The sequence below is a fragment of the Camelus dromedarius genome, chromosome 20, assembly GCF_036321535.1.
Source record: "Camelus dromedarius isolate mCamDro1 chromosome 20, mCamDro1.pat, whole genome shotgun sequence".
Taxonomy (NCBI): domain Eukaryota; kingdom Metazoa; phylum Chordata; class Mammalia; order Artiodactyla; family Camelidae; genus Camelus; species Camelus dromedarius.
This window is the reverse complement of record NC_087455.1, coordinates 1,422,226-1,435,478: the sequence shown is the minus strand read 5'-3', so window position 1 is coordinate 1,435,478 and position 13,253 is coordinate 1,422,226. Positions and strand designations below refer to the sequence as shown.

Genomic DNA, 13,253 nt, shown 5'->3' with positions numbered 1-13,253 from the left:
GACCAAGGTGTGCAGGGCCGCGCGCAAGCCCTGGAACCCGAACGGGCTGGGCCAGAAGACCTGCCGAGCGGCAGCCGCCAGGCTCTGTGCGCCTCGCGCAGCGCGCCTGGGATCCTGGGCGGGGCCGGAGGCGGGTCTGGGGGCGGGGCGGAGCCTGGGTGGGGCCGGGTCCAGGGGCTGGGCCGCCGCACTCCAGCTGCTCGCTCCGCTGCTCCTGTTCTAAGGGTCAGCATCCTGAGCCCCTGCTCCTCCTGGCTCTGCAGCCTCCAATCCAGGAGGCGGCCACTAGAACTTAGGCTCCGGACCTGCCTCTGGCAGCGATGTCCGGCGCTACCCAGACATCAGGGTCCTCGAGGAACCAAGGAGACCCAGGAGCACCCCTCCGCTGCTCCCCCACCCTGCTTGGTTCCGCGGGCTGGGATACTCCAAGCCAGGGCCGAGGGAGGGGATTCCAGGGCCGGTGCCCAGACTCCTTCCAATCCCCTGATAAACTGCCAATGACCCACCACAAGATACGTGCGTCCATTGTATGAGACTGAAGCCGCAGGATGGCAGATGGAGGAGGCGCTGGTCCCTACAGCATTCTTGCGTTCTGAGCGCCCTTAGTGCACCCGGCATCCTGCTGGCCCTAGGATTTGGCAATCAAAGAGGCAGACCAGGCTCTGGCCTCCTGGCCTCAAGGTCCAGCAGGGAGACAGCACCCCCTGCCTACGGAATCACATCCATGAGTAGTAAGACCGGGGCTCTGGGGATCCAGCCCAGTCTAGGCGTCAGGGAAGGGGAAGATGGGAGGGGAGGGTCCCCCGGCAGAGGGAACAGCATAAGGCAGTGTGTGCACGTGTGTGCGCGTGTGTCCGTGCGCGCCCGTGTGTTGGGCAGCAGCCTGGATACAAGCTCAGGAGGAAGCAGGGGGAGGGCGTACTGGCTGTGAGGAGGGTGGGGCAGGGGTCTTGTACGTTCTGGGCTAGTTTCCCACTCGTTAGCCCACTCGGACATCTCAGGTCTCTAGCCGCGGGGAGACTAGACGAGGTGGGTGACCAGGAGGCTGCATTCTCAGAGCGGCAGCCAAGGGGGCTCTGAGGACATGTCATTCCGTTGGATCTCAGACGTGAGCCCACCCCTGGGACGGACAGCTCAGGGCCGAGCCAGGCCAGGGAGAGCATTACGGGGACAAGTGTGCACAGTGTGCCAGGGCTTTCCTAGCGCATCTGATGGGAATGAGCTCCCTGCCCCCGGGAGCGTCCAAGCAGATCCAGGGACTCAGGAAAAACCGGATCCCCCTCTGCCCAGCTGCCGGCCCCAGAAGCAAAGCCAGAAAAGCAAAAAACAGCCTCTGCCCCAAAGGTGACCAAGGTGCGGGAGGCCGCCCAGCCCCAGCGTGGACTGTGGGACGGGGTTGGCCCCGGGGCTCCTTCTTCTAAGGGTCCTTCGAGAACCCTTAAACCCCAGGCCCAGGCAGGTGTGGACTGAACTACAGCCTAGCTGGCTCGGTCCAGCTGCTGCCGGACCTGTTCTCAGAGCCACTGGTCCCCAGAAATCACTCAGTAACTCCTTAAACCCACCCATCCCCGGACTCCAGCACAGACCTAAGTAGGCAGCCTCTGGGGTCACAGACAGATGCAGTCGTTGGAGAGCCCTGGAGGCCAGCTGGGATAGCTGGCGAGGCCTTCTCTGGGCCTTCCCCCTTTGGTCCTGCAGAGAAGAGGGGCAGGACACGTGACTGTGTGCCACATTCCCCTGGACAGGCGTCCCAAGTGCCTAAGGCAAGAAGCCTTTGAATCCACTGCTGAGTCATTTACATTTATCAACTCCTCCCGCTCCATCCCAGTTTCTAAAGGGACAAAGGGTGGGAATGCTTGGTAATGAGTTTATGGTTATCAGGATCCTGGGGGTGGAGGGGTGGGGAGGAATGAATGAGTGGGAAGGGTTAGTGAGGTTACAGGCTGGGACTGAAAAGGTGTATTGGGGCCAGGCTCTGATGAATCCGCCGCACACGCGCTGGGGCTATCGCCCTGCGGGAGTCGGGAGCTCTGGAGGTTCTGGAGCAGAGGAGGGTTGGTTTCCTGTAGTCTCCAAGCAGCGCCACCGGGGACCGGGCTGAGTCCATTTCTCATGCAGAACTCCACAGCCTAAGCCACGGAAGTGCTGGAGACTTTGACCCTCCCAGATTAGAGGCGGAATCCCTGGGGCCAGTCAGGCTCTACCGGAGCCACGGAGAGGCGCAGGGCGGCTAGCGCTCCGAGCAAGGGCGCGACGCTGTGGGAGATCCGGGAAGCTCCTGCGCCTGCAGAGCGGGGCGTGGCCGCCAGAGGCCGCTGTGGCCCTCGGCGCGCCGCCCCGTGCCCCGCCTGCCCCGGGGAAAAGCGAAAGCGGCGCTAGCGGCGGGGGATGGGACGGACCACTGAGAGTCGGGGGGGGGGGGCGGGGCGGGGCTCCAGCCTGCGGCGCCAGCGACCTCGGGCGCTTTTCCCCCTCAGCCGGCCTCGCGAGGTGGTTCGCTCCGGCCGCGCCGCTCTCGCGGGTTCCCAGGCGGGCCCGCGGGGCGCGTGTGGCAGCGCTCGGGCTCCGGCGCCGCGCGCACAGCTGGCACCCGTGCTGAGGGCTTCGCCTCGCGCCGCGCCCGCCGCCGCCGCCGCCGCCGCCGCGATGCTGGGGCTGCTCGTGGCGGTGCTGGCTTTGGCGCTCGCCTACTTCGCGCTGCTGGATGGCTGGTACCTGGTGCGCGTGCCGTGCGCCGTGCTGCGCGCGCGCCTGCTGCAGCCGCGCGTCCGCGACCTGCTGGCTGAGCAGAGCTACGCGGGCCGCGTGCTGCCCTCGGACTTGGACCTGCTGCTGCACATGAACAACGCGCGCTACCTGCGCGAGGCCGACGTGGCGCGCGCCGCGCACCTGGCCCGCTGCGGCGTGCTCGGGGCGTTGCGTTCTCTCGGGGCCCGCGCCGTGCTGGCCGCTTCGTGCGCGCGCTACCGCCGCTCGCTGCGCCTGCTCGAGCCGTTCGAGGTGCGCACCCGCTTGCTGGGCTGGGACGACCGCGCCTTCTACCTGGAGGCGCGCTTCATCAGTCTACGAGACGGCTTCGTGTGCGCGCTGGTGCGTTCTCGCCAGCACGTGCTGGGCACCTCCCCGGAGCGCGTCGTGCAGCACCTGTGCAAGCGCAGGGTGAGCATCCCCCGCCCCGAGTTCACTCCTTCCGCCCGACCCGGAGGACTCCTGATCCCTGCCCCCAGCCCTGGGAAGGCCCAGTGCCTACCCCTCCTTCAAGTGCCTCTGCCCTGCTAAGTACTGCGCCAGCCCTTTCTTTTGGACCCAGGGCCTTTTTCTCTGATGCTGTTCTTACTGGGACCTTCCCAGGTCCCCTGATCAACTTTTCATAGTCAGATTCAGTCGGAGTGTGGAGTCAGCCTCACCGGTCCTTGGTTCTGAATGGAAGATGGAGGAAGGAGGGGGAGGTTGTCTGTGCAGGAGGTTTCTGGGAGTTCTCAAGGACCTGGGATTCCCTTCACCTAGCTGAGAGCTAAGGGGCTGGGTCACCATCACCTAGGTGTGGGGTGGGGATTGAGTCCCAGAGAGCTGCAGGCCCTTCTGCCTTTTGCAGGTGGAGAGAAGAAGGCCACAGCATCTGCCTGAGGCTCAGGGCCTTTCCCCAGGGCCTGCTCCTCCTGGTACAGCATGGCCTGCTACTGCTGCATGGCAGCCGGGCCCTGGGGATGCCGCCATGGTGATGGCTGCTGGAGCAGACTCCTGCTGCAAGCAGGTTCCTAAAAACGTTCCTGGAGCCTCCGTGCCAGAGCTAGGGACTCCCAGACCCATAGGTGCTCTCAGGCAGGGCACTGCCATCTCTGGCCCTGGACCAGAGCAGAGGAACACAGCCTCACCTTAATCTAAGAGGCCAGCCTTTCCTTTATATCAGAGGTGGGGAAACTGAGACTCAGAGAGGCGATGGGAGCTGCCCGAGGCTGCACAGCAGGCCACAGGCTTAGCCCCCTGGTTTTCTGTCTCTGTTAAGTCAGGAACACCCCCACAGGGCCTGGGTCTCTCCCCACCCCACACCCCCAGAGATGCTCTGTGTGTCCCTGCATGTGTCCGGAGGCCAGCAGGTGGCCACTGATGCCTTAAATAGATGAGCTGAGTGCTGTGACCGAAAGATGGAGGAGAGGGAGTCAAGACCACTTTCCCTCAGGGGAGGGTGCCACATGGTCAGGTGTGGGCTGATGGGTGAGGTCCACATGAGAGGTGAGGGGGTTCATACCACAGCATGGCAGGGATGCCCCGACGATGCCCAGCCACAGATAGGAGGGCCAGGGCATGGCCAGGAGTCACCCAGCCTGAGCCCTTGGGGCGGGAGTGTCCCAGATGCAACCTGGGATTTAGTGTGGGGCAGGCTGAGTCCAGTGCCCAGGGATCCACATGGACAGTGTGGCCTTGTGGGGAGAGCTTGGCTGCAGCCGAGTCTGGCTCTGGTCGTTACAGCTGGGCTGGGAGGAGGATGCGTCCAAGAGCCAGGCCCAGCTCTGCCCAGACTCGCCCAGTAACCTGGCTCTGTGCACCTCTGCCCAGCCCCCCTGACGCTCCTTCCTCCCTGAGAGCCCCCAAAGCCCCACTGCAGGGCCTCAGACCCCTCCACCTGGCCCAGCCTGTCACCTGCCCCCATCACAAAATGGCCGGGTTGGCAGGGAGGTGGCAGGTGTGGCTGAGTAGGAGGGCGGGCAGTGGTGGTGGTCAGGCTCAGAGCTGACCCGGGAGGTGGAGTCCAGCTCCCGTTGGCGCACTGAAAACGAGAGGGGCTCAGACAAGCCCCTGCCCAGGGCTCTCCCAGCAGTCACTCTACTCTGGATTCTGTTCCCACAGGCCTCTGGTCACTCTGGGTCTCCTGCCACCCGCTGCTGGCCTCAGAGGGTTTTGCCCTGGTTCTGGGGACATGCAGAGGGCTTGGGCTTGGGGAAGACAGGCCCAACAAAGGCAGGGTGGTGTCTCGAGAGCTAGGATGGGGGAGAGGAAGCACCGAGGGGCCTGGGAGGGTGTCAGGGAGGGGATACCTGGAAGGGGAGGAGGAGGACATCCCCTTGGGGCTGGGGAGCAGCATTCAGGCAGAGGGAACAGCATGAGCAGAGGCGCAGAGGTGTGAGGGCAGCAACCGGGCTGGGTCCCCCTCCCCACAATGCGGCTCATCCACAGGGCAGCGGGTGGCCTGTGGGAGTCTCACCCTGCTCTCCCCTGCAGGTGGAGCCCCCTGAGCTGCCGGAAGACCTGCAGCACTGGATTGCCTACAATGAGGCCAGCAGCCAGCTGCTCCGGGCCGAGAGTGGGCTCAGCGATGTCGTCAAGGACGAATGACCACCGCAGCTGGCCTGCCCTGCCCACCAGCCTTGGCCTGGGGGCAACTGCCTATCCTTCCCCGCCTGCCGCCAGCAGAGAGTGGAGAATGGGCTGGCTGGGCTAGGCTCTCTCCAAACTGGAGTAGCCTGGCAACCAGCCTGGCCCCATTCACATGCTCAGGGCCCTCCCCCGCCCCCATTATCCATGCCCCTCTATGCCTCATCCTGCACTGAGCATGGGATGGGGGTGACAGAGGCACCCAGACCAGCTCTGCCCTCAGGGCAGTGCTGATGGGCAAAGTGGGGGCCCCTGGCCCTTGGCCTGCAGCCTGTGGGCGTTGGGGGATGGCCCGCCCTGCAGGTGAGCCAGGCTTCCAAGGGCCTGAGTGCTTGGAGCAGGGGACCACCTCAAGTTGCCCTGAACCCTGCCGGAGCTTGGAGTCTAAGCTGCTGTTGGGGGCACAGCAGAGCTGAGGCTGGCCAGGCCAGGGCCTCGAGACCTGACTCAGGGACAGCCAGGAGCTGCAGGGGAGGGAGGGAGGGAGGGAGGGGGAGGGCCTGCGGCAGAGACTTGTGGCCCCAGAGATTGTGCTGAGGCCAGTGCAGGTCCATTGGCGCAGGGGCCCCTGTGGAGGTGGGTAGCTCCCATAGCTGGGGGTGTCCTAATTGGGGTCTCCTGCTGAGGAGGGATGGGAGGTGGGCATCTGCCTGGGTGCCCTCACCTGTCTGCACCCCTCAGCACCCATAAGGCCGTGCTTGTGACGCTGGGCGGGGCCCTGCTTTATCTGGGCCTGCAGCACCCCAGACTGTCCACCCACTGGGGCTGTCCTTGCCTGACATCTGGCCCCGCTATTGATTTTTTCTTTCCTGCTCTAAGAGCTGCCTCTCTTGATAGGCTGAGGCTGGAGAGAGGTCTTCGTGCCTGCTGGGTCCTGGCAGCTGCTTTTGGGGCTCCCTGATGGGTTCACCAGCCTGCTGCAATGGTGGCTGAGGTCTCCCGCTCCTGCCCAGTCCCTTGACTTGCAGCTGCAGAAAGGGAAGCCTGGAGAGAAGCAGGCACTGGCCCAGAGCCTCCAAGAGCACCAGGGGCAAAGTGAGGCGGGCCTTGGTCCCTGGCTGGCTGGGGACACTGAGGTCGGTTCCCTGGGTGTAGGATTGCTGCTTGCCATGTGTGTGACTGCCCAGGGCAGGGTGCCTGCTTGCAGCTGCCCCCGCCGGCCCTTGGGACAGGGCAGAGCAGCTGGGGCCTGGAACTGCCTCCTTGCCGCCCCGTTCCAGAAACCCCATTGCCAGCTGGAGCCAAGAGCGCAGCCACGCCCCGATCCCACGCCGTCCCCACGCTGTCGTCCACCTTACAGCTGCCATGGGAAAGCTGCAATATTGCCATTTTATTTAAAGAAAGCCCAGGATTAAAGGGTGTTAAATGTGAGTGTGCCGGAGAGGCCCCATTTCTGAGGCCCACCCCCGCCAGGGAAGCGGCGGGCCACTTACAGCTGTGGAGGGGGGTGTTGCCCAAATTGTTACGTGAACTTTGGGGCCAGGCTGCCCGGGCAGGACTCGTCCCTGGTCCATGGAACATGGGACCAAGGCCAGAAAGGAGCTGCCCAAAGCCTCTTCCAGCCCCTGGCCCTCCTCATCCACAGCCCTCCACAGGGGCTTGCGAGGTTGTGCCCCAGATTCTGGGTCTGGGCCCCCAGGCCCCTGGGGGGTCACTGGGCAGAGTCGGGGGAGGCACGTGGGGACACAGGTCAGTGGGCCTTCATGGGTGGGGGGATGGGTGGGGGCGGAGCACAGGGATATTCTGCAGGGCCCCCTGAGAGGACATAGGGCAGGTGAGTGAGGGGGGGTGTCTGTGCCCTGACCTTCTGCCCAGGAGGGCCCAGGCGGACTTGAGAAAGAGCAGTTGGAAGCAGCTGTGTCTGCAGCAGGCACTCAGGGATGGGGCAGCGGGAGTGGAGAAGCACATGGCAGGTCAGTGGTCTGCTGCCCTTTCCGTCTCCCGCCAGGTCTGAGGGCCTTGGGGCCTCTCAGGCTGGGCCTCACGCCTGCCCTGAGCCAGTGGCAGCCGCGTCAAATGTCTGTTTTCTCTTCACTTAAGAGACGTTGGCACAGGTGCTGTGGGCCGCGAGGCAGGGGGGTTGAGGGGGTCGTGGCAGTTGTCTGAGTTGACCGTTGTCAGCCGGGACAAGTTACAAATGGGACTGCAGACAGGAAATGGTGCCCCCAGGTGGTCTAGGCCCAGGCAGGTCCAGCCAGTGGTTCTGAGTGGCTGGCTGGGACCCTGGAGCAGGGCAGGGGCTGGGGAGCCCTGCTTGGGGTGCCTGGGCGTAGTCTGCCCTGCTTGGCACCATGTGTGTGGGGGGCGATCAGTGTGGTTCAAGATGTTCAAGGGCGTCTGGGCTGAGTGTGGCTGTGCCCCGGGGCATGGGGACTTCTCTGTCCACTTCAGGGAGATGCACCCCAGCCGAGGGGGCAGGGGGACAGGAGGACAGGAGGCTCTCAGTCTATGTTTGGAGGACATACCATGGGGGCGTGTCTCAGTCCTGGGCAGGTGGCAGGGAGAGCCAGGGCAGAGGATGGGATGGAGAGGACCTGGTGGCCGATCTCTGGGTGTCTGGGGTATGAGACCCTGACCTGGCTGCCCCTGGGAGGAGCCTGAGGGGCGCACGCCCTCTGCTGGCCACGCTTGAGCAGAGCGGAGGCCTTGCAGGTGCCCCCGGCCGCCCACCAGCCTTCCTGGGGGATGGGCAGCTGCCAAGCCTCTCCCATCTGCCCTTCCCGCCTCGGAGACCCGAAGGCACCCTCCCTGTGGCTCTGCTGGTGAAGCTGAGGTGGAGTGACTTGGGCTTGCTCAGACCCCGAGGGGAGGCCGTAGCTCTGGCTTCTTGCCTCCAAATGCAGGGTCCAGTGGGGCTGTCTGGAAGTTTGGCCATACATAGAATCTGGAAAGTGCCCGGCCCAGAAGGCCCAGTGGGAACTTGTGCCTGGAGAGGGGCATCAACGCCCCTGGGGTCACTCAGGCTCCTGCCTCCGCCTGCCTACAGTGGGGCTGGAGCAGGTCACACCCGGGGACAGCTGGGAGCCATGTGAGGGGGAAGCAGGAGCTTGAGGCGGGCTCTCCTGGGGCCCAAGGGCCCTGGGCCCTGGGGGGTGCTCAGCCCCCGAGGACACTTGCTGCTCCTCCGGCTGGCAGGCTGGCCCCTGGGAACCTCTCAGCAGCCCGGGGGGCCTTGGGGGAGCTGGGCGGCCTTAGTATTCCGTGCACACAATCTCGTGGAATCTCAGCTGTCCCCAGGGCCGAGGGTGTAACAGGCCCATTGTCAGAGGAGGAGACTAAGGCCCATGGAGATTGGTGGGTGCAGCACTCCACACCCCCTCCCACGTACTTGGGAAGACCCAGGCCCACCTGGGAAGCTCCCCTAGGGTCCCACGGGTAACCTGAGGCCCAGGGAGCTTGGGCCATGGAGGCGTGCCAGCAGTGGTGGCCACTGGCAGAGCCAGGCTCTTCAGGGAAGGAGGTGGCTGAGGAGTGTGGCCCCCAGAGTGGCCAGGGCCCCGGCACTGAGCCTGGCGGCCCCCACAGAATTGCAGAGATCACGGAAGCAGCAGAAGACGGGGTGTCTGACCCCAAAGCTGTCCGGGTCAGTGGCCGTGCAGGAGCTGGAGCAGGAGCGGGTCACCACAGGGCTCTGGCCGAAGGGGAACTCTGCCAGGGCGGGCAGGGGTCAGAGCCAGCCCCCAACTGCCCAGCGCCATCCCCGCCTCCATGCACCTCACCTTGACCTTCCCACCGCCTCCCACGCCACCTTGAGACCGCTGAACTAACAGCAGGCCTGGGGAGTCCTCCGTGCCCCACCAGTGCCCTGCCGGGGTCCGCGGTGTGGCCCTGGGACGGAAGCCCAGAGCCGAGGCCGATGCAGCCCTTGGGCAGCCCTTCAGAGCCAGCCTGCTGGACCCCCGCCCCCAACACCCCCCAGCCTCACCTGACTCCACCGCCACCAGTGTGGTCTTGCAGGCCGTGTGCTCCGGCTTGCAGCGAGTGATGTTCTTGCACAAAGAAATGGGCGTGGGCTGCTTGCACGTGAAGCACCTGAAGGCCTCACCTGGGTGAAGGGTAGGGGCAGACCCTCATCACCTGACTTTGAGACCCGTCCTGGAGGCAGGAAGGAGGCTGGAGAAGAGATGGGGGTGGCCCTCCCCTGGGGCATCCCCACAGGTCTGCTTGGAGGGCGTCCCCTGTCCCTCCCCGGGAGACAGGGCTCGCCTCGCTGAGACCCTTCAAGCCTGGGGCTGGGGGCGGTGGACCTGAACACTGCATCTCTCTACCCGAGCCTCAGTTTTCCTGCCTGGAGAACGGGCTGTGACCCCTGCCCCCTTCACCCCGGTGAAGCCAGGCTCAGGACCAGGAGGCTCTTTTAGGGTGAGGGAGGTGAGCCCAGTGGGCCTAAGGAGGGCTTCCACTCAAAGCCCTCGGACGCCCCCTCACCACTGAGGAGGTGGGCCAGGCGAGGACCCCTCCACAGCCACCCCTGCCGCACTCACCAGAGTGTGCACCCAAGAGCGCAGCGAGCAGCAGCAGCGGTGGCAGGGCCCTGGGAGAGGCCATTCTTCGTGCTCAGGAGGCGAGAGAGGCCTCTGCCGGCCTCCCATGGGGATTTATACCCCGCGCTCAGGCTCCTACTCTGGGTGGTGGTGGGAGTGGCATGTGAGTCAGTCGGATGGCACAGGACAGAAGTGGGAGGCACTGGCGGGAGGCTGTGTGGGTGGCCACAGCACTCCTACGCCTTGGGGAACAGGACCCCTTGGTGCTGGAGCCCGCCCGGCACCCCTCCCTGCAGCCTGTCTGCGGCGCAGGGGGGCCACACGGGAAGTGCAGGCCCCTCTGGCGGGCCCTGGCCTGGACTCAACGTCTATTTGAAACCTAACGAGGCCAAGGCCAATCTCCACACCCAGACAACCCCTCCTGGTGTAGACCTGACCCAGGGACCCTCCAGAGCAGAGGCCCAGAGGTGGGGTGTCATGCCAGGTGTGGAGGTGAGTGCCTGGGGGAGTGTGAGGGTGGTGTGGGCCCACCACACTCTTTTCAGGCTGATGAGTGTGGGGCCCTGGACTGGCCCCCTCCTCACTGCCAGCCCCTTCCCCATAAATGGCTTTAGCCCAAGCCTGAGTTTCCTGATTCTGGGCCCCAGACAACAGGGCTCTACCCACCCCACCACCCACCTCCTGGCCTGCCCGGCCCTCCCACTGCACTTCCCCAGGCCCACGGCCTTGCTGTGCTCCTCCTCTTGGTGGGATCTCTCGTTTCCTGTCCGTAGGGCCCAGTCATCCAGAGTGCTTTCTGGTATCCCAGCCTCTCTGGTTTCTCTGTCCTCTGAGGGCTCAGTGAGTGGTTGTGTGGATGGGTGGATGGATGGATGGATGAAAGGATACATGGGCGGATGGATGAGTGGTTGAAAAGACTGTTGAGTGGATGGATGTTTGAGAGAGTGGGTGGGTGGAGAGAGGAATGAACGGATGGACAATGTATGAATGGAGGGCTGGCTGGTTGGGAAGGTAGGAGTAGGTGGTAGGTGGAGGGGTATATGCTGTCTGGAGGGTGGGTGGCTGGGCCCTGCTGTTGGGTAGGGAGTCACGGCCCAATCTCAAGACAGGGTGACATACTGGGAGGAGCTCCAGCTGGCACCAGGAGGCCTAGGCTTTTGTCTCGCCTTTTCTGCTGTCTCCGTGCATGGCCTTGGGGTGGCTCTCTCATTCCTCCAGACTGGATTTCTGTTTGTATGACAGGACAAGGGCCCCAGGGCAGTTGCAAGGACAGAAGTGACCTGGCCTCGTGGCCTGAGAGGTGGATGGAAGGGAACAAAGGGAGGGCGTTGTTTGCAAAGGGAGAGACTGTGGTTACTGCAAATCAAACAATCGGGCAACACCCGGCAGGCGTGGGCACAGACAGCACTGCCCCTCCCCCGGGCTGAGTCCACAAACGCACCCAGGGTGTTGCGAGAGGAGCCAGGGAGCGTCTGGCCTGGAGCCTGATAGACGGAGTGGCTCCTGGCTCCCCGATCTCCTGTGTGGCCAGGTCTGCTCATGAGCCATCCTGACCCCCTTCTTTTGTGTGTAAACCAGGCCGAGGACCATCAGCTAGCGAGTGAAGGTCACAGTGGAGGTGGACACAGAGCAGCGGCGGGGTGGGTGTGCCACACACAAAGCAGGCTGGGCTGGGCTCCAGGACAGGAGACACAGAGTACCACAGGGGGAGACCACCTGGAAAGGGCCCTTGCCCTGGCTTTGAAGGAGCCGGAAGACCTCAGAGGTGGAGGACAGCAGGGAGGGTGCTCGGGGGGGGTGGGTATCCAGGAGGGGAACACAGCCTTCCCACGTTGGTAGGGTGGTCTGTGTGTTTCCTGAGTCTCAATCCAGGCTCTAAGGCCAAGTGACCCCCGCTCTCCACTTTTATGGGAGACAGGAGAAAAGCAGGCCTGAGGACAGTGTCTCCCCCTTGACAAAGTCAAAACTCCGAGTCGTAGCCCAAAACATGGCATCCAAGACCGTGCTTGAACGTTCCTGGGCCCTTGCTGCACTGGGGGTCTGCCAAGAAGCTCTCCAGGCAGGTGGTCTGCGGGGGCCCTGGCCTCTGGGAGCCTGTTCAGACTGCAAATCTTGCCCACAGGAAGCAGAGGTGTGGAGTCCCTGGGGCCCAAGGAACAGGGGACCTTCTAAGCCACCGGCCTCTTCTTCCACAGGTGTGGGGTGCCCCCACTGGTGCCCAACCACGGATCCTCGCCCCAGGACTGATCTGCCCCAGGTCCCGCTGCTGCCGGACTCCATCCAGGAGCAGGGAACGGCTGAAGGGGGTGAGGGCTGACGGAGGGGGCTCCCTAGACGCAGGGTTGTCGGCACCCCTGTGGTGCCAGAGGACAGCTCTGCAGCCCCGCCTCAGCCTGGCAGGAGATGCTGGGTGCCGCGCGCCCCTCCCAGCCCAGGGGGCCCCCTTGCCCAGTAGCTTAGGAGAAGCTTTCAGAGCAGGGAGGGGAGGGGGAAAGGGTGGGCCCCAGGTGCTAGGGGCCCATGTCTTGCTTGTCCTCAGTCTGTCCTTCCCCAGGTGCCTGAGCCTGTGCTGAGCGTGTGTAGGACCACGTGTGTGGCGGGGTGGGGGTCGGGGGCACTTCAAGAGGCCCATCAGGCAGTGGGCCTCTGGGAGGTGGTCTGGAGGCTTTGGTGCTGGCCCAAGGCCAAGGTGAAATGAAGGTCCCTTCTGCATTGGAGCTTGGCGGCCCTGGGCACCAGGGAGTGGAGGTTGGTGAGGGTGGGGCCAGGTGGACTCTCCAGAGGAGCCCGCCTCCCCTTCTCCGCACCCTCTGCCGCATGACACAGAAGCTGTGTCACCACAGGCCCGACCACAGGTCAGGCTTGTCTGGGGCCAGGCCAGAGAGCAGCGAGCACTTCACGGAGTAATCCCAGGTCCAGGGTCACTCTTGGCCCCATTGGACCTGCTGTTCACCTGGCCTGGCCTGCCTTCTTCGACCCAGCCAATCTCTCTGTCATTCAAGGTCGGCCTTAATGCCCCCTCCTCTGAGAAGGCACCCCTGCCCCAGTCCTGGCGGACGTGGTGCTCCCCCTGCCCGTGGGGTCCCGCTTCCTGCCCTGCCCCAGGCAGGCCCCCAGAGCTCCCAGGACCTGGAGGCAGGAGGGCAGAGCCCTGCCTGGTTTGTGTGGGTGTCCCAGGACTAGTGACCTTCCTCACTTACACACCAAGGGGAGACGGAGGGCAGATGGACAGACGGTGTGGCAATGTGGGCGAGGAGAGAGAGAGCTCCAGAGAGAGCCTGGGTGGCGGGGCCGGGCAGAGGCCGACTGAGTGATGGAGCTGGAGATGAAGCGGGCGCTCCCCTCTCCCCCGCTAACGGGCAGCTCCCCACAGAAAAAAGATTCAAGGAGGCCTGG

The 13,253-nt window shown here is 64.5% G+C and overlaps 2 protein-coding genes across 2 annotated transcripts; one reads left to right on the top strand and one right to left on the bottom strand.

Annotated features, from left to right (window-relative positions):
• Positions 1 to 2,581: 2,581 nt before the first annotated feature.
• THEM6 (thioesterase superfamily member 6) lies at positions 2,582 to 6,744 on the top strand. Its single transcript, XM_031439965.2, has 2 exons — positions 2,582 to 3,159; positions 5,221 to 6,744. The coding sequence occupies exons 1-2, from the start codon at positions 2,647 to 2,649 to the stop codon at positions 5,332 to 5,334; spliced, it is 627 nt and encodes a 208-aa protein (XP_031295825.2). The 5' UTR covers positions 2,582 to 2,646; the 3' UTR covers positions 5,335 to 6,744.
• SLURP1 (secreted LY6/PLAUR domain containing 1) lies at positions 6,704 to 10,039 on the bottom strand. The gene is made up of 3 exons (XM_031439729.2): positions 9,858 to 10,039; positions 9,299 to 9,418; positions 6,704 to 9,021 (listed from the first exon to the last, which is right to left on the bottom strand). The coding sequence occupies exons 1-3, from the start codon at positions 9,919 to 9,921 to the stop codon at positions 8,822 to 8,824; spliced, it is 384 nt and encodes a 127-aa protein (XP_031295589.1). The 5' UTR covers positions 9,922 to 10,039; the 3' UTR covers positions 6,704 to 8,821.
• Positions 10,040 to 13,253: the final 3,214 nt, after the last annotated feature.